The following is a 26,922-nucleotide window of genomic DNA, read 5'->3' on the forward strand; positions in this document are numbered from 1 at the left end:
CATAAAATTCGTTGGAAGAAAACAAAAATAATTCATCGCAGCAAGTTTAAATACGAAAGATTATTCAAAGAATCTTCAGCAGCTCTAAAAAACGTTCCTAACCTCAACAAATTTGGGTGCATGAAACTACCCCAAATTTGGGAGACTTACATTATAAGAACTTCAGCCCAACTGCCAAGACTATACCAAATTAGTGCACTAGAGGGAACCATTAGGACTTTAGGAACAATATTAGTTTCTTGCTTTCTTCCTCATTTGCTTTGTGTTAGTGCCTGCGTGCACATACCATATCTTTATGTTCCTGAAGATGGCAATGTGACGTTGCCGAAATATAGAAGTTATTCATTAAAGTTACCTTTAATTAATATACTTTATATGCGTTGTTAATTCCATAAACTAATTACCAGTTATGTCTGACCAACGTATAAGCCTTGCTACTAGAAGCAAAGTAGAGTGTCCTCCTGTGATGAGTCCTTGAACTCCCTGAAGGTCTCGCATAATAATATACAGCAATTTTAAGTGTTATTTCCTAATGGAGTTCAGCGATAAAAAAATAAAAAATAAAAAAATAATTTTATTCCCGTATACGGGAGTAAGCGAGGCCATTTAGCCCTATCGAACTTTTGGAGACTGAGTGGGCAGTTCAATCTCCACTGGTACCCAATCAGAGACAGATGGCCCAAAGCTATCACTAATTAAGCGGTACGCAGTGAAGAGAGACGGCTCAAATGTGCCGCCATCTCGTGGTCCCTAACCCTAACACAATATATTTAATAATGTGGGTTCTAGGGTCGATTTTCTTGAGTTTACAGGACGAAAAACCCAGAGTTTCCGGGAGGAAAAACCTGCTTGCCCGTGCCAGAGATTGACTAACTCGGGAACCGGTCGAAAAAAGGCTTAGAAAAATTTCCTCTAGTCGCCGACTAGACTCGAAACCAAATCTTCCTTCGTGCGGCCAAGCGCGGTGGTGTGCAAACGCCACATCCACTGAGCTACACAGGCTCTGAGTTCAGCGATCACCTTTGCAAATTTACTTCTGTCTTCAGTGGCTCTGATGAAGAGCTTTGTGTTCAGTTTAGTCCAGTTTTTTTAATATTGTCTAGCCATGATATTTTTCTTCTCACAGGTTCTTTCTTTACAATCGATAGTAAGAAAGAACCTGTAAGATGTAATACTAGAAGAACCTATCTTCTAGTATTAGCTGGAGAATGTTTTATTTATGGTTTCCTCATTAGATGTCCTAAGTAGGCAGTTTTTCTTTTCATAATATTGATTAATTCTCTATTTTTATTCATTCTTCTCAGTACCTTTTCATTCTTTACCTTTTCTGTCCATGGGATCTTGACAACCTAAATATCCACATTTCAAAGGCTTCCAAGTTTTTTTTTTAATTGTATTTGCCTTTAACATCTATGTTTCAACTCCATATAGTAAACTCGACCATCTCTTAATCATTCATACTTGAATTTCAAAGTTTAAATTGTTACATAAAATGGGTTTCATGTTGATAAAGGACTGTCTTGCAATTTCAATTCTTGATCTTATCTCCATTTCAGTCCGAACTTTCATTTAGCTAGGATCCCAGTATTTGAATTTGTTCACTTGTTCATTTTTATTTCCATTAAGAATTAAGTCAGCTGTTATCGAAGGGTTGTTGCTTATTATCATAAGTTTTTTTTTTGTGTGTGTTAATTTTTTAGGCCAATTTCTGTGCTTTCTTTGTTGACACATTCTAGTAGTAGTAGTTAGAGATCTTGAATATTTGTTGTAATTAAAGCAGTATCATCTGCATAGCATAAGTTATTTATTAATTGGCTGTTTATGATTATTCCTTCCTTTCTTCTTTCTAAGGCCTTGAGAAATAAGACTTCTGAGTAGATATGCGTTAATGATTCTAGCATCCTTATTTAGGCCAGAGCCTCCGTAGCTTAGTCAGCATATATGAAGCCCTTTGGGTAGAAAGACTTGGGCTCGATTCCCATCTGTGACTTGAGGAACCTTTATCTGGTCTCTTTTGACTAAAGGTGAGTTAGCTGGTCTCATAAGGAGGTATAGGGTTTTTTCACCCAGAAACTCAGGTTTTTCGTCCCTAAGAACAGGCAAACTGGCCCCATGAACACACATGGATTTACAGTCAAAATATATATACCTAATCCCTCATTAGGAGGACAACACGCCCTTCCCCAAAGAGATTGGGGGGGGTCCCATATAAATAAGTAAAAATCATCTGGGCCTAGTTGTTCTAAGATGTTTATGAATTTTATTATGCTGGACCTTATCAAAAGCCTTTTTGAAATCAATAAAACAAATATAAATGTCAGTTTGTTCTCTGCATCTTTGTGCTGAGATACGTGAGCATTAAAGTGCTTCTCTCCTGTTCCTAGACCATTTCTGAAACCAAACTTAGTTTCACTAATGCAATCATCACATTATTGGTATACTCTGTTATGAATAATTTGAGGGCTCAATAGGCTAATCAATCTAAAATCATCAAAAGTTTTTGTATTAGCCATTTTAGGCAATGAAATGAAGACTGAGTTCATTCAGTCAGAGGGTAATTTACCAGTATCATAAATAATTTTATGATACTGATAAATAATTTTATCAATATTACTGTCATTGATTAGTTTAATAATTGCTGTGGTAGTTCATCGAGTCCACACGCTTTACCGTTCCTTGATAATTTCATCATCTCTACTTCAGACTTCAAGATAGGTGGACCTGTGAATATATTCCCTGAATTGGCCTGGTTGGCAGAGTGGTCAGCATATCTGCTTTCCAGTCAAAAGGCAGCGGGTTTGAATCCCACCATGGGCATGGATGTTTGTGACTGTGAAATACTAGTGATGATGGTGAGCAGTAGATGGTGCTGGTGTAGATGATGGTAGTTGGTGGATTGAACAGTGAGACAGAGTTGTAGAGTGCCCTCCCTCGATGAGTCATTGCACTCCCTGGAGGTATTACGTAATAATAATAATAATAATTTGGTAAGTCTTGTCTATTATCAGAAAGTAGTGCCATAATGTATTCAGTCCAAAATTGTTCTTTGTTAGATGTTTCTAGGATTATCACTCCTTCATTAGTCCTAAGTAGTATAGGATGACATTTTTTCTTCAATTCCAAGAATTCTTAATTTTTTTGTGAAGATTGAAGTCATGTTTTTTGTAGATCCTCAATTTCATTACATTTTTTCTTTCATCCAATTTTCTTTGGCTTATTTTAGATTTCATCTTGACCTGTATCTATATTTTGTAGTATCTTTATGAAGTCTGCACAGGTCTATAAGGGATAGGATCTCAGCAGTCATCCAATCCTTCTATTTGTGAGATGTACTATAACTCAGTATTTCTGTACTTATTTTTAATAATAATTCTTTTAATTTCTTCCTTTTCTTTCTTCATCATTGGAGTTTCAAGTAATTTTTCTATTAAGTTCAAATTTAAGTTTGTTTTCTATTTTTGAATGCAAGTTTTTTAAATTTAGTTTTTTCTTTTGTTTTCTGGAATTCCTTTAGTCTCCATTTGAGTTCTGCTACTAGTGAATCATGGTCTGAACCAATGTCAGCACTAGGAGAGGTCTTTACACTCCTTACACTACTTCTACAACATTGATTAAAATGTAATCAATTTGGTTTCTGACTATACTGTTGCTATTGTGTTGTGGTGATTTCCATATGTAGTCTTCTGTTTGGAAGCTCAAACCACATATTTGTAATTATTAGGTCTTCTTGACAAAATTGCATTAAGTGATTTCCTCTATCATTTCTTATCCCAAGTCCAAACTGTCCTAGTATAACTACAGATGCTCCTTTCCCTACTTTTGCATTATAGTCTCCCATGATGATGTTGATATCATGTTTCTTTGTCATTTTGAAAAGTTCTTTCAGTCGAGATTAGGAAGGGTCAATTTCTGTATTATTATCGTCTGCTGTCGGTGCGTATACTTGTATAACATTGATGTTGATTGGCCCTTGAGTTGCAAGAGCATTAACCTATTGCAGAATGGAGAAGTTGAGTACACTTTTGGATGTTTCTTTACTTATTAATATTCCTACTCACATTAGTGAGTATTATTACTGCCTCCAGAATAATATAGGCCATATCATTGGAGCAGCATTTACCTGAGCCTGGTCATCTTATTCCACTCAGGCCTAAGATTTGTATTTTTAGTCTTCTCATTTCTTCAAAAATATTTCCCAGTGTTCCTATTTTGATTGGTTTGCCAGAGAATCTTAGCATTCCTATCCAAATTAAGGGACACCGGGAACTCAAGGCCATTGTTTTTGTTGTGTTTACCATGGTGGTTGGTCTGGGGAGGGTTGAATATAGTAGTATTCCCCTCTTGCTTTCTGCACGGCAGTACTAGGGCCATTAAGGAAGTTCTATCCATGCTCCCAGGTATCCAGTCTTGAACCTTGCTAATGTCATTTATCTTCAGCCTTGAGATCAATAATGGTGTACACCACTGCCCACAACCATGGAAGTTGATTTGCCATATCTGGCTACTCTCACTTAGTTTTGCCTGTGGGTTGACATAATTGACCATGGTGTGGCCACTACCTTGTTGGTAGCTTCAAATAGCCATAAATGAGAGCTGGCTGCTAGGTGAAAGCCAATCTTCCTTAACCATCCTACAATGCGGTCATCCCAGATAGACAGGTGTTATCCCTCCCACACCATATACACCCCCATACAGTAATATAAACGATGAGCACCTCTAATAGTACTTCTAAACCAGAAGTACTATTCCTATCAAAATCCCCAAATGGCAACCTCAACAGTCACTCCAAACTACACATTACACAGTTCTTTCTGCCAAAAAGGGCTGCAAATGCACATTCATCACAACCGACATACCATGCCATAGACTGGATATCCTTGAATCCCCACTGTTTGATCTGCTTTTTCTCTACCAAACCAACCTATGCTCTCCAAACTATCAATCTTAATCTCTTCAGTTATCTCTCTAAAGCTTGACTTACTGCAGTCGAAATACCCTAATAGTTAGGTCATCCTTCTTGGGGACTTCAATGTCCGCAACTCACATTGCCCCCCCCCCCCCCCATTCTCCAGTATCACTGACCAAGCATGCAAGGATGCCGAGGTGTTTGCTAACAGCAATGACCTATCTCAGATCATCAATTTTCCTACTATCTATCCTAGATGGAAGCAGGTCCACATCCAGCCCATCCCAAAGAAAGGTCATAAAAGTCAACCAACAAATTATCATCCAATTGCTCTCACTTCTGTTCTCTCTAAAATTATGGAAAAATCTTCAACAACCAACTGATCCGTGACTAGCAGTAAAAATTCCGCTGCTCACAATCTACAGCTGATATTCTTGATTTCACCTTTGGAATGGAGAAATTCACGTGGTTGCCCTCGACATCTCAAAAGGCATTTGATCAGGTTTGGCACAGAGGCCTATTTAATAAACTGCCATGCTATGGTCTACCTTCCTCACTCTGCAACTGGATCGTTAACTTTCTCACTGGTCACTCACTATGTGTCATGGTGGACGGTTTACTCAGATTTCCCCACCAACGCAGGAGTACCCAAGATTCTGTTCTTTCATCCACTCTCTTCCTCATGTGTATAAATGACCTACTCTCTCAGACTTTCAATAGCTTGTCTACCCATAACTTGCCGATCCCCTCTATTCCTCCCTTTCATTTGACAAATCTTGTAGTACTCAAATATTAGAATCCACAAGATCTACCATGACCAGTGACCTGAACTCAGATCTAGCTATATCCCAGTGAGACGAGGACAACCTTATAAACTTCAATGCCACAAAACTCGGTCCTGTCTGATCTCCTGCAAGAAAGAACTCGCATTCCTCCCCCCTTATCTTCAATAATATTGGGATATTCAAACACAATAAATTTCTCTACTCAGACTGACCTGAACCTCCAATCCTTCCTGGCACAACCACATTTCAACTGCTAAAAAATTGTACTTTTTCACACAAGACACTACTTTACACCTTCACAGCTTCTAACTCTATACAAAGCTCAAACCTGCCTAGCCATAGAATATTGCTCCCATGTTTTTGGCAGAGCACCATATCCTCTCTAAGACTGCTAGATTCTATCCAGAAGAGGGCAATCCAGCTGATCCTCTCTCACATACCAACTGCAATCCCTCTCTCAAATGTGTTCAATTCTCTGCCTTGTGTCTTTTCTACAGATACTTTCATGGACAGTGCTCTGCTGAATTGGCCACTATTACACCTCCACTTTCCTTCAAAATCATTAAATCTAAAGCCACTGATAATCACCAGCTCTTTACAGTCCATCTTGAAACTCAATGAACCAACTTCACTTCCTCCTCTACTCTGTGTTCCTCAAAGATAACAACCCTCAAATGTTCAAGCAAATGTGAACAGATTCCTCCTCTCTTTTATTCCTCTTGCCCACACATGGCACTAATGTGTTATAGGTCTTGTGGCCATTCATGTATGGATCAGATAAAAAAAAAATATATATATATATATATATATATATATATATAGTGATAAATATTGATGTTCTCTAAAATTTTAAAATGAAACAATGAATCTGATAAAATCTCACAGTATATAAGATTGACAGATTATGAATATGACCAAAATTGACTGTGTACATGGAAGAAATGAGGACATTGATTAAAATGTGAATAATGGTTAGTCTAGTACTACATAACTTGCACATAATAGGTTGGCTGGTTGATTTTATATAAGTTTTATTGATACAAGAACAGAAAAGATCATATTGTGCTATAGTGATAGTTACAGCAGTACACAGTGTTAATAGTTTCATAAAGGGATAATTTAGTAAATATTAAGTATGTACAAAAAATTAAGTTAAGCAATGTAGTATCTACATATAAAGTTTATAATTAAATGTGTTTGTATAAATTAATTCTTCATAAAAAGTTAAACATCGTGCAATTTTTCCGAGTCTGATAGCATCTGTCAGAGCGTAGCTAGATAAGTAAAAATTTCATTCCTCTCACATATGAAGTGCTGACACTCCACCAGAATATGAAAAATGGTAGGATGTGTATTGCATTTTTTGCACATAGGTGGGTATCAGCCCCCAGAAGATAATGTGCACGATTACTACGACCTATGTGGGTCTAGCAAAACAACTTCCTCTCTTCTGTTTCTATATGGACTACACTGCCAATCCTTAATTTTTAGTCAATGCCATGCAATTTCTCAGTGCTTCCTGCCATGATGACTGTCACTGGGAAATTAGCTTTGATCTCATAAAATGTCCATAGTCTGTAAGGCAGGCATGTCAAACACGCAGCACAGGCTGCATGAGGCCCGCCGACAAGTAACATGCAGCCCACTAAACTTTGTAACCAACATGGTTATTTAACTTTTGACAACACCGAATTAAATAAACATATCTAAAAAATTAACATTTCCACTTAAGATTATTTTATACATCAAACTACTCTGCAATTTCTAAAGGAAATAATGTTCTATTTGTCATTTCAAAAAATCTTGTTACACCGCTGCATAAATATCGAATTTTAACAACCAAGTATGTATGCGGCTACATCCACTGACCACAGCAATCTAAGGCTAGCTGTTAGCAATTTTCAAGTCATAAGAAAGTGTAGTGTTTTCTTTATAATTAATAAAGAATTTATAAAAATAATGTCGAAACCTTCAACCAGTATGACTAAAAAACAATTAATTGAAGAACATCATAGTTTTCAAGAAAAATGGGAGTTACAATATTTTTGTATTCAAGGGAAAAAAAAATTTATGCCTGATATGTAGAAACTATTGCAGTTTGCAAAGAATATAATATTAAAAGGCATTACGATACAATTCAAAGAAAACTATGACAAATATGTTGCGAAATTTCGTGAAGATAAATTGTCAGAATTAAAGTTGACACTTCAAAATCAACAAAGCTAATTTACCAAACCTATTGAAGATAACAGAGCTATGGTAAAAACCAGTTATTTATTATTACATTCAATTGCAAGCAAGTCATCTGTGCCTATGGGAGTTGCCAAAAGGTTTATCACCTTTTTTAAAAATTACTCTGGATTTAGAGAAAGATGTTGAAAATTTATTTATCACTAGGTTAGACTATAATAGATTTAGTTTAATCCTTTATCCCAGTGAGAGCAAACAAAGTTTGCGCCTGAAAATATCTTCAGGACTAAATATAGTGTTGTACTATCTTATCCAGTAAGTAGTGCAACACCAAGGCAACTCGTGGCAAAGGTGGAGCAAGCTACCAGGCTCTTCTAACCCAGTATCTCCCATAATGCAAAACACATTTCCTATGTGGATATGTATACTGTTATGCATTAAAGGGATTGGCCATCTACCCAGACTAGTTTCGACCTTTATTGAGGTCTCTTCAGTGGGAGCCAGGCCCAGAGCTGGAGATACCAGGAGATAACATTTTCAACATCTTTCTCTAAATCCAGAGTAATTTTTAAAAAAGGTGATAAACCTTTTGGCAACTCCCATAGGCACAGATGACTTGCTACTGCTTCTGCCTGGTATCTCCAGCTCTGGGCCTGGCTCCCACTGAAGAGACCTCAATAAAGGTCGAAACTAGTCTGGGTAGATGGCCAATCCCTTTAATGCATAACAGTATACATATCCACATAGGAAATGTGTTTTGCATTATGGGAGATACTGGGTTAGAAGAGCCTGGTAGCTTGCTCCACCTTTGCCACGAGTTGCCTTGGTGTTGCACTACTTACTGGATAAGATAGTACAACACTATATTTAGTCCTGAAGATATTTTCAGGTGCAAACTTTGTTTGCTCTCACTGGGATAAAGGATTAAACTAAATCTATTATAGTCTAACCTAGTGATAAATAAATTTTCAACATCTTTCTCTAAATCCAGAGTAATTTTTAAAAAAGGTGATTCCCTTTGGCAATTGACATAAGTACAGATGTACGGGATGTATGAGATGTATGAGATGTATGCTCAGCTGGCTGTTTTCATTCGTGGATGTGATATGAATTTAAAAGTAAGTGAAGAACTTCTAGAAATTATTCTTATGCACAACCACTGGAGTTGATATTTTTGATGCCCTTATGGAAGTTTTGAATGAATACAATTTACCATTAAAAAGCTAGTTTGTCTTGCAACTGATGGTGCTCCTGCCATGACTGGTGTTATTAAAGGAGTTGTTACAAATTTAAAAGAAAAATGCAAAGAACAAGGTAATAATAATTTTCAACATTTTCATTGCATTATTCATCAGCAAACATTATGCTCCAAAGTTTTAAATATTGAACATTTCCTAAACATGTCAGTAAAATTGTTAATTATATTCGTGCACATGGGTTTAATCATTGCCAATCTAGTAACATTCTAGAAGATATAGAAAGTGAATATAGCTATCTACTTTATTATACAGAAATTAGATGGCTTTCGAGTCAAAGTTTTAAAGCGATTCTTCGAATTGCTGGACGAAATTATCATTTTTTTAGAATATCAAAAAATTATGAATGTGAAATATTAAAAAATGATCAATGGATAAAGGACCTGGCTTTTTCAGTGGACATTACAAGTCAACTTAATCTTAAGCTACAAGGCAAAGATCGAGTAGTTATACCATGTTATTTGACAATATTAACATTTTCAAACAGAAATTATTACTTTGGCAAAAACAAATTCATCCCATTTTGAATATTGTCAATCATTATTACAAAAATCACCGAAATTGAAATTTTCAGAATATGCCAATCAAATTAATTTATTAGAAAATGAATTCGAAAGAAGAATTTTAGATTAAGAAATATGAAAATCAGTTTCACCTATTTACTTCTCCTCTATCGATTGGTGTTCAAACTGTTGATGACAATTTACAGTTGGAATTAATCAAAATTCAGTGTGATTCCGTATTGAAACAAAAATATATAGATGTTGGAATTCTAAAGTTCTATAATTATTTAACAGTCGATCGATACCCCGTTGTGCGTTGTGTAATTAGGCATATTTTATCTATGTTCGGTAGCACATATTTATGCGAACAACTATTTTCAATTTTAAAGAATAATAAAATTGCAGAAAGATCAAGATTAACAGACCAGCATGTGCAAGCAATATTGAAAATAACTACAGCTCAACAAATTCAACCAAATTTTGAAGATTTTGTTTTTGTAGCATGGTTGTATTTTGTACTTATATACTCTAATGTTAATATTAAAAAATCTGTTTCCTCTTTATTTCAAGATTTCTTTTCTGTTGCAGCCTGTGACTTGATGTATAATTCTTAATTTGGCTCTTGGAGGTAAACGAGTTTTACATGCCTGCTGTAAGGGAACTGTTAAACAGTACATGAAAAAAGTGAGCTGATCTAGCAGCTGCATCTGCAATCTCATTTCCCTTAATCCCAATGTGGATAGGCCTACTCAGAAAACTGCCATATTATGGTCTGCTTTCCACACTCTGCAACCAGATCAACAATTTTCACTGGTCACTCACTATGTCATGGTGCAAGGTTTCTCTCATCAGATTTCCTCACTCAAGGTTCTGTTCTTTCATCCACTCTTCCTCGTGCATATAAATGATCTGATCTGATCTCACAGAGTTCCAATTTTATCCAGTTTTGCTGAGTACACTAGAGTCCTCTTTTTCATTTTACAAATCTTGTTCTTGCAGTGCTCAAATATTAGAATCCTCGAGATCCACCACCACGACCAATGGCCTGAACTCTAATCTCCTATCTATATCCCAATGGGACTAACTTGTACACTTTAATGCCACCAAAACTCAGTCCTGTATGATCTCTTGCAAGAAAGAGCTTGCACCCCTCCCCTTACCTTCAATAATACTGAAATATCCAAACAATTGGATTTCCCTTCTTGGACTGAACTATACCTTTGATCTTTCCTGGTATAAACATATTTCAGCTATAGCTTCTGAAGCTGCCAAAAACTTGTACTTTTTTTTTTTTTTTTTGCACAAGACACTACTTCACAGCTTCTAACTCTATACAAATCTCAAATCTTCCCAACCATAATTAAAAGAAACACGCGTATTAACCACAGTGAAAATTATTTAATTGTAAATATTTCATCCTAAGTATCTTAGGACATCATCGGTACAGTAGTTTTAAACAATAATAGGAATAACATACAGTTAGGGCGCATGATTACAATAGAATCTCATTAAACGTGCATAACGTGTTACAGTAGTACAAAATTTTGTACTACTGTAACACGTTTAATGAGATTCTATTGTAATCATGCGCCCTAACTGTATGTTATTCCTATTATTGTTTAAAACTACTGTACCGATGATGTCCTAAGATACTTAGGATGAAATATTTACAATTAAATAATTTTCACTGTGGTTAATACGTGTTTCTTTTAATTATGATCGCACCACAGGTTTCGTTATTTAAAAAACTTCCCAACCATGGAATATTGCTTCCATACTTGTGGTGGTGGTGGACCAAAATCCTCTCTAAGATTGCTCGATTCTATTCAGAACAAAGCAATCTGGCTAATCAATGATCTCTATATCACATATATACTTCAATAATTCTCTCTCTCAAACATTCAGTTTCTGCCTACAGAAACTTTCATGGACAGTGCTCTGCTTGTTGGCCACTATTATTCCTCCACTTCCCAACAAAACCATTAGTGATTCAGCAAAAAAGTGTCACACAATGAAAGTCTTAGGGAACACCCTGTTCTTGATGATATAGCCATGATAGCATCATTCCCACTCTGACTTGAAAAATTCAACTAAGCAAATTTTTTAATAAATACAGGAAGGTGTCCTCTGAAACCCAAGTTATAGATGTCTTTTAATATGCCACATCTCCAGGCTACGTCAAAAGCTTTTTCTGTGCCAAAGAAAACAAACCAGATGTTCATGTTTCAGGAATGCATCTATTACATAAGTTTCTAAACAGACCAAATGGTCCAAAGTCAAATGATATCTATGAAAGAAGATTACTTTCAAAAATAATAGAAGTCTAGCATTAACCATTTTCTCTAATATCTTACAAAGGCAGCTGGTCAGAGCAAAAAGGTTGATAACTGTTTGCTTGTGTTGGATCCTTTCCTGGTTTTGGGATAACAATGACAACTGACTTATTCCAAGAATCCATAAACTCTTTCTCTAAGTATTCTGTTATAAATAAGGATGAACAGATTAGAAAAGATGAATAGACTGTGAACAGATTCCTCCTTTCTTCTATTCCTCTTGCACATAGCATTAATGTATCATAGGTTTTGTGGCCATTTCGTGTACAGATCAGATATAAAAAAAAAAAAGGAAATCCAAAGGAGATGAAGGAAGAAGTTTTATCATTTCATAATGGATATCATCAGGACCTACTGCACTAGGGTGAGACATTAAGCGCTTTAATTCCTCCTTAACAAATGGCTAATTGTATTGGTCGAGCCCACTGGTAGAAAAATTTAGACTGTTTTTCATGGAGTTCTTTCATTATTAAAAATTCAGGAGGATATGAAGCTGTTGCTGAGATTCTGGCAAAATTGTCTCCCAGAGCGTCTGCAGTAGTTTTGGGATCAGCAACAGCACATCCCTTATGGTCTAAGGTAGACAAAAGGTGTGTTCTGTATCTAACTCCCATTTTCCAGATTATATCCCATACAATTTTCACACTGTTTGTTTGAGTAATCGATGAAGTAAAATAGATCCAAGATTGTTTTTCATTGATGCCTCACATATTATGCTGTGGTCTGAGCACATTTAAAAGCAATTAAGTTTGAAGGGACAATACAATCTGTTACATACTTTACTAATTCACTGGAAGGTGTTCGACTGACTGTATCAGCATTAAATTTGGCAAGATGATAAAAGACATTGCAGTCAGCCTGATCCATTTCCCACATAGAGATCAGTGTAGGAGGGTATGGTTCCCATGAAGACATTGTGCAAAGAATAGGAAAATGATCGCTTCCATATGTTCTTTTAGACATTCCACGTGAACAGTGGAAAAATTACATGGGAGCAGACTGTAAAACCTATTGCAGAATATGAGTGGGTAGGCATATGGAAAAAGCATCAAGCACATTATTCAAAAGGAAGAGGTCATTATTGTCAAGGAACTTGCTCAATGATAGGAGTGTCCATTTGTGTTGGCACTACCCCACAGAGTGTTGTGCCTATTAAAGTCACTGGACTCAGGCAGTTACAATATAAGATTATCAAATTCCATTTCATTTATCTCATAACCCAATGGTAAATAAACTGAACTTAGGTGTAATAAGAAATCCCACAAATAAGCGAAGTTGGACATGGAAAGGAGTATGACTACCTAATATGATAACTACTTCACCATGAGCAGTACCATCTCCAGTTCTGTCCTTGTACAACAGCAAAATTCCTTAAGGTAGGGTCCTCACTAGGTTTTAAATGTTTCCTACAGACAGAAACAGAAAGGCTTGTTTTTGCAGCAAAATCTTATCAACATTCACGCAAAACCCATAACAGTTCAATTGTTAAAATTTTCCAACTGCTTTGGCTTCATAAACTATCTGATTTCTGGGAGGCTGAGAGCTTACATTTAGCAGGTTTATATATATTAATTGATTTGGAAAGATCTGTTCCCCTGGGAGAAAAAACTCAATACATCATCTCATGTGTCGATATCAATTAGTAAGTTTAATTTACTTTAAGTGGATATCAAAGTATCAATTTTTTCAGTTGGGGTGTCTATTGGTTTATCTTTAATTAATATCCTGGCCATAATTTTTTTGACAAGAGGGTTCTATCTGTTGGAACCATTTTTGAAGTTGTTTCTGGAGTGAGACTATGTCATGCAATTGATGCACTCAACAGAGAAGCACTGACAATCATTAAAGTTCAAGTACAGTAAAATAATCAGATGGAACAGACATACCAGTTTGAGTTGCTGTTGACATTTTCTTAGATGCCACTTTCTCAGCATAAGAGGATCTCAGGACAGGTGTGAATGTGGCTCACTTCTTTTCTGAATCCTGACATTGTTTTATTTCAATCTTTGTATTTCTTTTTAATCTTTCCACTTCTGACATACATGGAAGCAAGCTGGATGATCTCCCTGACAGTTGACACATTTAACTTTCTTTACAGAGCAAGATTTGTTATCATGCTCTTTACTATCACATCAGACACAGATGGTAGAGCCACAACAGGCTGTTTGGGCATGTCCATATTTCAGACACTTGAAGCATCTTAGTGGATTAGGGATGTACAGTCTAGCAGGATAGTTCAGATGCCCTGCTTTTACAGATGGCAGAAGCTTAGGTGTAGTAAAAGTAAGGATGAAGTTCCTAGTTGGAACCAAATGACCATCCCTATGGATCAGGATTCGCCTCATCCTTTTGAATAAAGAAAGGTGACAATTTCTCTATTGGCTTTTTACCTATTTCATGTCAGAAAAATTTTGGTACATTTATACTGAAGTCTTTTGTTTCTTACTTCTGTTACAAATGATGTACTTAGGTATCAGTACTTGGTTGGGATCTTGTTAGGGCTCCTGAAATATTTGAGAATGAAGGTTTCATGCCCAAGGGGTTTACAATTCAGTTGCAGAGATCTCCACCCACCATAGAGCTATATATGGATGTCCACTGACTGGCAAATACTGTGCTTAGGAGTAGAATGACAGGGTAACCTGCATGCTATACCATTACTGCAGCAAGCCTTGGGTTCCAATCACAGAGAATGGGGTGAGTGTCACAGAATGTGACAACAACTAACATTGTTCCAGTGCATACATAGTAATTAATAAAATGTTTTTTTTTCTGATCAATTTGTTTGTTTGTACTAACTGTGAAATCTTGATAACATTACTATTTTCTAGTCTTTTTTTTTATATAAGTTTTCATATATCTCTGATGATGAAAGTCTGACTACTTACAAAACTTGTTAGGTTGTATTGTTTATTTTAATAAGTGTTATGATTAGAAACATGTGGTCTCAGTACCAAAAATTAACTGAAGAACTGCTAAACCATAGAAACATTCATATTCATTTTCTTACATTTTTCTCTGTATTCTCTAAAAGTACAAGCAGAATTATTTGCCAGGAACTATCAATAGATACACTTTCTTCTTTCCTTCACTGCCACTTTAACTTCCTAAGTCCACCATAACATTCTAATTTTTCCATGCTTGCAGACAACTGGACCACATGCTTCTTTGTCTGAATCCACGTTTTCTTCAAGTCAATGAATCTCCAAGGATTCTTGCTTTCAAACTCTTCCATTTTTTCTTGAATGATCTTTGCAGATAAGTATAAAGTTCACCTCCAAAAACTGTTCAAATGTGATTCCTTTTAAAACTTTGACGCATTCATCTTTTCAATAAGAAATTAAATTTCATCTTGCTCTAAACTAATTGGTGATCAGTTCCTCTTTCAAATTCTCTGTATGCTCCTGTATCCTGAATGGGTGGGAAAACATTGCTATCCACAATAATACAGCCAATAAGACTTTTATTTCTTGCATTTTCTCTCCATGTGAATTTGTGCATATTTTTATGTTGGAACGTGGTGTTAATAATAATTCGTTCATGTCCTGAATAGAAATTCTGCAGGTATTTACCATTATCAGCTTTGCTCTTTTCTCCAAATTCTCCCTAAACATTTCCATGCCCAGTAATAATTTCCTACTCTGCTGCTGTTTAGGTCTCCAACAAGGACTAACTTTTTCGTTTTGTCAGCTGCCTTTTCTAATGCCTCAAAATGTAGAAAGTATTTTTAACTTGGGTATAGTTATGTTAAAGCTACCAAGTAATTTTAAACCTGGTTTTACTCCATTTTTTCCAAGTAAGCAAACACACATGGTAACTCGTTTTGGTAAAATACTTACAAGCTCTGCATTACTAAATCTTGGTATTTCTAGCCTGGCTCCCACTGATGAGACCTCAATAAAGGTCGAAACCGGTCTGGGTAGTGGCCCCTTGCCTTTAATACAAAACATCATACATCCCCTTCTTGGAGATGTGTTTTGGCATTAAGGGTAAATATTAAGATTAGTGATCAGAGCTTGCTCCACTTCTACCACGAGTTGCCTTGGTCTTGCACTACCTGTGGGATCAGCTAGTCTTGCATATATTGCAGGCGCAAACTTGACATTTTGTCTGTTTGCTTACTTGGAAAAAATGGAGTAAAACCAGGTTTAAAATTACTTGGTATCTTTAAAAAAATGCCTCAAAATGTTCTTCCATTCTTCCTTAGAACCTTCTGTGAGAATATAGGCCCAAATAAGTCTCATTATCTAGTTCCTTATTCTGATATTTGCCCAGATCACTCTACTTGATATTGCATGCCATTCAGCCTTATTCTCCTTTTCTTTGATTGATATAGCCAGAATATAACATCTGATATTTGTTTAGAATAATTTCACCTGTTTTTGCCTTTTGTTTCAGTAATAGGTATTATTTCAATTTGGTACTTATCCAATTCTATTGCTAGTTCCATTTCTTTTCAATAGATTCTTCTTATGTTGATGGTGCCAAATTTGAACTCTGATGTTGAACTGGGATATGTTCCACGATCCACTGAATCTACACATATGGTTGAAGCGTACAACCATAGCAAAAATGCATACAATTGTCTTCTGCTGAGAAAATCTGAACCTGTTGGCAAGTGTCCATTTTGTAATATGGTCAACTGCTTGCTGCAGCTGTCTTCCTATGGCTGTCATATTACACAAATGATAGAAGATGGAACAGTCATCCACATAAGCATCACTTACAGTTGGAAGTTGCTCATCACTTTATCATACTTATCTTGCAACTGACATACATGAGAAAGAAAACTAAGTTTGTGCTAAATATCAGCCCAAGAACTTAGCTTCTAGTGCAACTGGAATTAATTTATCCTAGCCTGATTTCTGAATTGGGATGCATAAAACCTCGATCTGTATGCTAGAAAATGTCCAATTTAGATCTGTATTTTATCCTCTGGTTTAAGGTTTCCTTGCCCTATTCAGTGATGCCTATCTGTGGTATTTACCACTCTCCAAATTCTGAAAGTAACCCTGATCTCTCCATCTACAAGTCTCCATTTTGAAAGATGGTCGATTGCTTGCTGCAGCTGTCTTTCTATAACTCTCAAAGGAAGTCATACAGAGGACATTCATTACTCACAGTTGGAAGTTGTTCAGTCATTGAGTTAACCTAGACTGTAAAAAAAGCATGACAAAAAATCAAAACCATGCAGATTCCCTACTCTTGGGTATACAGTTGGGATAGAGCGGTTTCTACTCAGATTTAAAAGATTTGGTTGAATAAAAAGTTCTTGCAAAAATTATTATTCGTGACACCTCCAAGGAGTCCAAAGACTCATTGCGGGAGGACACCTACTGTACAACTCTCCGTCTCCACTACTACACAGAACCTCTACTACCAATCACCTACATCAACGCATTCTACTGCCCACAACGACCACCACAGTTTGTATTTTTTGTCTGTAAATTGCTTGTGTTTTGAAGGGCCAATTTGTCTGTATGCCGGATGAAAAACTCGAGTTTCCGGGAGAAAAAACCCTGCTACCCCCATATGAGATCGGCTAACTCGCCTTCAATTAAAAAAGTCCATATAAAGATTCTTCCCATCATGACGAGAATCGAACTTAGGCCATTTCTAATCGAAGGGCAGAAGTAAAAAGGGAGAGATTCCTCTGAAACCAAAGTTGTGTACGTCTTTTAATATTCCACATCAAATAAAACTTATAGTAAGTGCTCACATTTCAGGAAGGTATCTTTAATGGATGCTTCGAATAAGGCCAGATGATATTTGGCCAATTGAGAACAGAATTTGTTGCTTTCTGCTTTATACTTATGAGAAAGGAACTCTGGGGAATAAAAAGATATCATTGATTTTTTTTAGCCGTAATAATTACACTGATACCTTTATGTGATCTCGGTCTGCATGCCAGAGAATGTCCAATTCAGAACTGTTTTTTATCCTCTGATTTAATGTTTTCTTGCCATATTAAGTGATGCTTGTCTGTGGTATTTACCACTCTCCAAATTCTAAAAGTCACTCTAATCTCTTTAACTTCTCCCTTAAGCTTGGCTTTCTTAGGTCCAATTATCCACATAAGTTGTCACATTAGGTCTCAATATCAACAGCCCTAACTAGTTTCCTGCTGATCACAGTGGAAGAGATGTGAAAGTATTTGCTATAAGCAATGATTTAACATAAATTATCCATCTACCAACCTTATCAGATAACCCTCCTCATTCTCTCAATACAATGACAAGGGGCCATCCCTGGAAGTTCTGAAAGGAAGCTGTGAGCAAGAGGGTGAGGAGTGGTTTATTTGTGTGGAGGGTGGTTGAACTGTGGAATGCATTGCAAAAAAGAATAGTTAGAGCAAGAATGGTCAATGAGTTCAAGGAGTGGTATGATAAACTTTGTGTTTCCTAAAAACGACCTCCCACGATGAGCCTTTTGACTCCATGGAGGCCTGGATAATAATGATACTTTTCATTTTTTCTTAGTCAGTTCTCCTTCCACAGATACTGAAGAGAAATCCTCTCCTTTCAGTAAAAGCCACAATATTTAAAGGCCCATGACCTGTTAAGTATTCCTGACTTTCATAACTTTAATCAGACCATAATCTTGTACAAGTTTTCACACCCAGAGAATACGCTCACCTCAGCCACTACAAACCTCATGTCCTTTGTTACTAGAAAGTAGCCAAGTGGGGAGAACAGAAATAGTAGTAGGAACACAGAAAATGGAAGAAGTACCAAAAGCCTCCCGCTTCTAATAATGCAAAAACAAACACCAGCTCTGAATGAATAAAGAAATTCTCATTGGAAGGAAGTAAGGCTTTCATTCCCTATTCATTCCAAAAATCCTGCCCACTTCTCAAGCCATGATTTAACAACAGATGTATCAAGAAAAATTTAGCACACCATAGATGGCTTATGAAAAGATCTCCGATATCATATCAGACTAACACTGAAACATGCAAAAAAAAGCAAACCCATCAAGAAATCTAAATCTGACTTTAAGGAACAACAGCAGAAAACTGAGTTCTTGCCCAAATGACAGTCCTGTCTTTTGGTTCCCAGCAAAGGCCACAACTTCTCAAATTGTGCTTTCCCTTCTACAACACTTAAACATAAGAGTAACTTCCTAGCATCACTTTTTCCCTATTCAACTCCTTCACTGACACCAAGCCAATTACCTCCTACCTAGTATTAAAAGTGCAGCACATCTTCTGTGGTCATTCAGCAAAAAGACATCACAAGAATATCGAAAAGCATATATACTAAAAAGTCTTCTGGTCCTTATAACTTCCTCTGCCCAGTTATACTCAAAGGTTAAGCTTCAGAACTAACACCTGTCCTGTATTGTTTCTACACTCTTATGCACTCAGCAGACATCAATCATATCTACCTCTTATGCACTCAGCAGACATTTATCCCAATACACAGAAGAAGGTCTATATTCAACTCATTCCAAAAAAAGTGGAAGGGAGACAGATAAAAAGTGGCATGAAACTATCAATGCCTTTTCTCATTCCTGTACAAAATAATCAAGATCAACAACAGTCACCTTCTTCACTACCTAGAGGCTCCCCACATAATCAATGATCATCATTAGCAATGATTCCTCATTTGAGATCCATGGAATATCTCAAGCTCCATCATCCCGCATGCCAAGAAGGTTTACAGAAATCTGCACTGCACTGCTGCTTACTCAACATTTCCAAAGCATTTGAGTTTAGCATCAAGGGCTGTTCAGTAAACTTCCATCCTTCAGCATGCCTTTCACCCTTTAAATGATTAGCAAGCTTTCTCTCTGGCCGATTACCAAGTATCATGATGAACGTTTTTCTCTATTTGAAACTCACCATAAATGTAAAAGCACGTATTAAGGCTCTGTTCTATTGTTTACCTTCTTTCACCTATATGTAAATGAGATTCTCTCACTAAACAGTAATCCTATCAATAGTTTTGCTGAAAACAATGCACTCCATTCCACCTGCTCATACGACACACCAAAGAGCATGCAAACATCCCAAGCTTTGAGATAAACAATGTGGCATCTTCATACCATTCTTCAACAGGATAGGAATATTCTACCTACTGTTAATCAAATTGTGTTTACATATTCGGGATGGTGCACCGAAAAATCCACAAGACTGTCCAGTGAAGGGCAATTTGAATTATTAATAATTCCTCTCTTGCTAACTTATTTCAATCACTCTCTCAGAGATACTGTTTCAAACTCTGGTTTTGATACAAGCAGTTCCATGGATAATGCCAAACTGAACTAGCATCCATCATTTTTATTAAAATAAGATTAGCAACTGCCCAACTTCCCTTTACTATCCAAACGCAAACTCAACAAACATCCTCCACCTCAGATCCATCTGCCTCTGTTCTCTAGAACAGCTTTCCTAATGAAGTGTTCAACAAATAACCTTCACTTTTTTTTTTTAAGAAAAATAAAATATATGTCAGTTCCATTCTCAATCCTCACCACCCACATCAATCACTGTCAGCTCTCATGTGTAAGACGATATTAAAAAAAAAGGTAGTCATCTTTCTTTAGCTTTTTTTATATTGCGGTTTGATTTTAATATATACAGTTAGAAAACATTTTGATGATTTTATATATATATATATATATATATATATATATATATATATAATCATCAAAATATTTTCTAGAAAAAAGTTTGATTAAAAACAAGGTAAAAAAACTTTCTATATCTATCTCTCATCCTGAGATTTTTATTTAATAAGGTCAAAGCACCTTATGGTAGCTTGTGTTGGTAAAATATTTATAAGCTCTGTATTACTTAAAACTTAGTATTTCTTAGCCTGGCTCCCACTGATGAGACCTCAATAAAGGTTGAAACCGGTCTGGGTAGTGGCCCCTTGCCTTTAATACATAGCATCATACATCTCCTCCAGGAGATGTGCTTTGTATTAAGGGTAAATATTAAGAATGGTGATCAGAGCTTATTCTACCTTTACCACGAGTTGCCTTGGTCTTGCACTACGTACAGGATCAGCTAGACTTGCAACACTTGCAGGCGCAAGCTTGACCGACTTGTCTGTTTGCTTACTTGGGAAATGGAGTAAATAAAACCAGGTTTATATTTAAAATAACTTGGTATCTTTAACATATATATATACACACACTGTATATTCAGATATTCTATTTCAAACTCTGGTTTTTGATACTGGCAGTTCCATGGATAGTGCCAAAACTGAACTGGCATCCATTCTTCTTATTAAAATATGAGTATATGAGTGGCGGCTGCCAAACTGCGAACTCAATAACATCCTCCTCCTCAGTTCCATTTTTATCAATCATGCCCAATTTCACAAACTTCCAATATTGCAAATCAAATATACATAAAAATTACTTACCTGTCGGTACGAAAGATAAGTTTCCCATGCATACATCACCCATGAAAAGGATAAAAAAAACGTAAAAATTCCCTTCTCGGTCCACAGGGAATTAACAACCTTAAGCAGCTTTTGTGAATAAGGAATATTCCGAATTATTGTCAACATTTTTTGAGCATAAGTCATAATGTTACACTTTTGTACCTAATCACAACACAAAAAAAAAGAGAAAGAGCGGGGAGGACACCAAGGATAAAAACTTCACACGCCGAACACAAGCTCTATATAGTCAAAAATGACAATAAAGCACCAACATGTTTTAAGATACACCACCTGGACGTTTAGAGTTCTCAAAATTAAATATATGCTTAAACACACACACACACACACACACACAAAAAAAACGAAATTGCTTGTATTTAGATTCCTTTAATATATACACAGCTTTAATTTTTAATTCCTTTAATAATAATAATAATATTATTATTATTTGACACCTCAGGAGTCCAAAGACTCATCGAGGGAGAGTGTGCCAACAGCATCGAACAATTGGTTAATATATACTTTAATATATAAAATGAATTTAAGAAGATAATTTTTTGAATAATAAATAATGCGCCATAACAACACGAACACACACACCTAGAATTATATATATATTTTTTATTTCTTGATCCAATTAAATAAATTTATTATTGAAAATTGAATGTCTATGTGTACAGTCTATATATGTTTGTGTGTGTGTCTTTTTTTTTTGATCAAATTAAATAAATTTAATGCTGAAAATTCGATGTGTGTGTGTGTGTGTGTGTGTGTGTGTGTGTGTGTGTGTGTGTGTGTGTGTGTGTGTGTGTGTGTGTGTGTGTGTGTGTGTGTGTGTGTGTGTGTGTGTGTGTGTGTGTGTGTGTGTGTGTGTGTGTGTGTTATTGAATACAGCTAATTTCTTACTAGGCTTATCAGTAGAAGTGACCAAGATTCCTGTCTATAATCTTAAAGTGATTGTTAACCTGTTAGCAGTCATTATTTTCTCTTGTTATTAACAAGTTGTTAATCTTCACCATCTTGAGAAATGTTTGGCATATTCCATCCATGTTTCCATATCAGTACATAAAATGAACTGCATTCGTTAATTCTAAGATGGTAATTCCTACTCAAGTGGAAGCAATTTTATTGGATATTATTATATTACTTTCCATTAGGTACATGGATAGATTCTAGACAACGTTTTCAGATTGATTCATAATACTATCCATGATGTAAATATATATTACTCATAATATACTCTTGTCTAAAAAATAAATCAGCTAACGCCTTTTTTATTCCCGTATACGGGAGTAAGCGAGGCCATTAGCCCTATCTAACTTTTGGAGACTGAGTGGGCAGTTCAATCTCCACTGGTACCCAATCAGAGATAGATGGCCCAAGGCTATCACTAATTAAGGGGTACGCAGTGAAGAGAGACCGCTCAAATGTGCCACCATCTCGTGGTCCCTAACCCTAACACAATATATTTAATGTCTGAAACAATGTGGGTTCTACGGTCGATTTTCTTGAGTTTACAGGACGAAAAACCCGAGTTTCCGGGAAGAAAAACCCGCTTGCCCGTGCCAGAGATCGACTAACTCGGGAACCGGTCGAAAAAGACTTAGAAAAATTTCCTCTAGCCGCCGACTATACTCGAAACGAAGTCTTCCTTCGTGCGGCCAAGCACCGTGGTGTGCAAACGCCACATCCACTGAGCTACACAGGCTCTATACTCTTGTCTTCTTATCCAAAAAAAAAAAAAAAAAATCAAATTACCATCTTCCCTATAATAATGCTTCAGTTTCTAGTCATAATCAGTTTTTTCGAATATATATATATATATATAAGTTACATAGGGCTAAATGGCCTCGCTTACTCCCCGTATACGGGAATAAAAAGGCGTTAGCTGATTTTTTATATATATATCTATATATCGAACCAGGTCTTCCCAACCAAGGAAGCTAGTCTATACTGACTGAGGTATGGAGTCTCTAACTATTGATATTCTTCTTAAAGAGCTGTAGGTAAATTTGTTGGGAAACATCACGGGGAAGACTGTTCCATATGACAGAGGTTGAGGTAATAAATAAGGAAGAGGAAAAGTAAGAATGATGAGTATGCATTTGTACTGTAAAGGAAGGTTGAACAGCTGCTGCTCTTGTATTAATGGACTTAACAATAAGTGGAGGAATGATATTTGCTAATTCACTGGAGCAATGACCATGGATTTAGCTTCATTACAGTCATAATAGAGCTGAAACATTGCATCTGTGAGATATAGGTTGAAGAGAACCTGTTACTGAAGGGTCAATAAAGGGCCGAATTTCCTTCCTCTGGACAGCATGAAAAATTTTTAAAAAGGTTTTACATGCACCACTCCAAATGTATGAACAACATTCTAAAGATAGGCGGATTTGTATAGTGTTGGTGGGTGGACATACCATCTTGAACCAAAAATAATGCCTAGTTTTCTAGAAGCTGAGGAAGCTATTGATGTTATGTGTTTCTGCAAAGACAGCTTGAAGATCATTTCAGTCCAAGGAGAAAGAGAGAGAGAGAGAGAGTGAGAGAGAGAGATTTCAACCTATCTGGTGATGTGTATTGCTGAGGATGAGAAAAATGTGAGCCGAGATCCTTTTCGCGAAAGAAAAGAGAGGACTATGTTTTTATGGCATTTGGACGTTACTAAATTATCCTGGCCCCAGTGATGGATGGTATGCAGATCACTGTTTAGAGTATTGACTGCAAAATGATCTTGATGGAAGGGATACCTGACAACTATATGGTTTTCCAAATGAGTAAGATAAATGAGAGTGCTATCGTCGGCAAAGCTGTGGAAAGGATGTGTAGTGATTGCCAGTGGGTCATTTATGTATAAGAGAAAGAGGATAGGTGAGAGAAAACGAAGCCCTGAACCACTCTCCTACATTGAGGGCAAAGCTCAATGCAGTCCCTATGACATGCAGTGAACGACCAGAACGCTGGCTATCTCTTTGGTCGTTATAACAGTAATTACAGAAGGTGGCAAGTAGTGTGAGGGCAGATTGCATAGCAGGCCTTGATGCCAAACACGATCGGAACATTTGTAAATGAAAAGGAAGACAGTATACGTAATTCCTAACCTTGTCGTCGCAAGCGTTGAGTGGTGAGGAATGTAGGCTAACACATCAGCTGTGGGTTGGAATAAGCAGAATTCATACTGATGATCATTTATTAACTGTGAGCTTCTGGACAGTGAAGAAGTTCGCCATTGATAATATTCTATATTCTTTGGGAGAAGATGGAGGTGTTGGCTATTGGTCAGTAATTGGACAGCAGACTTTTATCTCGCTTTTATGGAATGGACTGAATATATGTAGGTTTCCATGAGAAGGAATAAGTGCCAGCTGAGTAAAGAGAATTAAAGTGACAGTAGAGGGCAGGCGCTAGCGCTGATGCACAATATTTGAGTACAACATGAGAGACGCCATCGGAACCAGACTACCTTGTAGGGTTCAGATTGATTAATATTACTCTTAATGCTTCCTGCCGAAAGGCACGTGGAAGCATAGGGTGCTCAGTTGTGGGTATGATTTGAGTTCGTCGTCTATCAAGAATTACACGAAGAGAGGTATGTTAGGAGGTCGGCTTTTCCTTTAGGTTGCTAGAACAGTGATACTATCTGAATGGATGAGCGGTGGAAATGCAACTGGTTCCCGAGTTAGTCGTTCTCTAACATGGGAAACCGGGTTTTTTCTCCCCAAACTGGGGATTTTCGTCCTGTTAACTCAAGAAAATCGACCAAAGAAACCACATTATTTCACACAGTAATATACCCTGTTAAAATTAGTTATGAAAAGAAGGTGACACTTGTTTTCCCGTCTCTTCATTTGCTACAGCTTATAACTAATGATATTCATGGGCTAACTATCTCTGATTAGATACGGTTAAAAGGACTCGCCTACTACCTATAAGGAAGTAAAAGGTGTTAGCTCATTATTATTATTATTATTATTATTATTGTTATTATTATTATTTATATTGTGCATGTAAAAGCGGAATTTTTTAACACGATTTAAAACCGGTGGACAGGATTTTTTGATGGATTTTTCAAGTCCATGTTTCTTCTCTGTATGTTCGGACATGGACTTGAAAAATCCATCAAAACATCCTGTCCACCAGTTTCAAATCATGTTAAAAAATTCAGCTTTTATCTGAATATGTCTCTCCTTTTCCCATAAGCCATCCATTCAAGGTGAATTCTTCGTTCAATCATTTTTCTTTGGCAACCCTCAAAGGATAACAATTGGCACAAATGTACATATAAGGTACCTTGTTCTATTGCATGGTTTTCAACTTTGACTGTTCTTTGGTTTATGTGTTTATTCGTTTTTTTTTCTTTTTCTATTAATTTTTAATCCAATTACTCTGAATTAAATTTAGGTTTGAATACCTGTGTACCTCAGTGGAAGAGACCTTTGCATCCTCTTCTCTAGGCCACCCAAAGAAGGACTTAAGTTCTAGGTATGAGTAAAGGAAATTTTTTAAGCCTTTCTTCAACCTAATGTCGAGAGAGTCAATCGCTGGCACAAGCAAATGAGTTCTGATTCCTGGAAACTCTCGTTTTTGACATGTGAGCTCAAGAAAGTTACAGCAGAACCCTTATTATATCAGAAAATAATATATTATTAGTATATTATTTCTGGGAAAACTCCAATGTTACTCCTCTTAATAAACTATTATAATTACGGCTATTTTGCCTGCTTCAGTTTAGGAGTGCCCCTGTTTAAATGTCATTGACTATTTACTCATGGATTCTTAGGGCATTGTAGATGTAAATTTACCAAAAAGTATATGTAGCATAAGGAAGAGAAATTTACACATACCTTTTTCTGGGTGTTACGGCTTTTCTTCTTTCTGCGATGTCCAAAAACTACTGAGTGTGTGTGTGTGTGGGGGGTTAGGTAATTTGAAAGAATTAAATTAGAAAAACCCGGGTTTTTTTTCCAGTAATATATATAGAAGCCTGTGTAGCTCAGTGGATGTGGCGTTTGCACACCATCGCGCTAGGCCGCACGAAGGAAGTCTTGGTTTCGAGTCTAGTCGGCGACTAGAGGAAATTTTTCTAAGCCTTTTTTCGACCGGTTCCCGAGTTAGTCGATCTCTGGCACGGGCAAGCAGGTTTTTCCTCCCGGAAACTCGGGTTTTTCGTCCTGTAAACTCAAGAAAATCGACCGTAGAACCCACATTATTTCAGACATTAAATATATTGTGTTAGGGTTAGTCACCACGAGATGGCGGCACATTTGAGCCGTCTCTCTTCACTGCGTACCGCTTAATTAGTGATAGGCTTGGGCCATCTGTCTCTGATTGGGTACCAGTGGAGATTGAACTGCCCACTCAGTCTCCAAAAGTTAGATAGGGCTAAATGGCCTCGCCTACTCCCGTATATACGGGAATAAAAAGGCGTTAGCTGATTTTTTTTTTTTTTATATATATAAACATATATATTATATTACTATATTATATAGGGCGGGGGAAAAGGTGAAAGGGTTGATTTTTTATATAGGGAAGGGGGAAAAGGGGGTTGACG

At 36.6% G+C, this 26,922-nt stretch overlaps 1 protein-coding gene across 1 annotated transcript in view; it reads right to left on the reverse strand.

The window, feature by feature from the left end:
• The window catches only part of LOC150096008 (CAAX prenyl protease 1 homolog), a 132,511-nt gene extending 110,889 nt beyond the window's left edge, over window positions 1-21,622 (reverse strand). Inside the window, exon 1 of the mRNA XM_090408982.1 lies at window positions 21,348-21,622. Within this exon, the coding sequence (XP_090265108.1) occupies window positions 21,348-21,512 (165 nt within the window). The 5' untranslated portion in view covers window positions 21,513-21,622. The remainder of the gene's footprint in view (window positions 1-21,347) is intronic.
• Window positions 21,623-26,922: the final 5,300 nt, after the last annotated feature.

Source organism: Typopeltis vanoorti, chromosome 19 (assembly GCF_054136105.1).
Source record: "Typopeltis vanoorti isolate ZY-2024b chromosome 19, IOZ_Tvanoo_1.0, whole genome shotgun sequence".
Classification (NCBI taxonomy): Eukaryota; Metazoa; Arthropoda; class Arachnida; order Uropygi; family Thelyphonidae; genus Typopeltis; species Typopeltis vanoorti.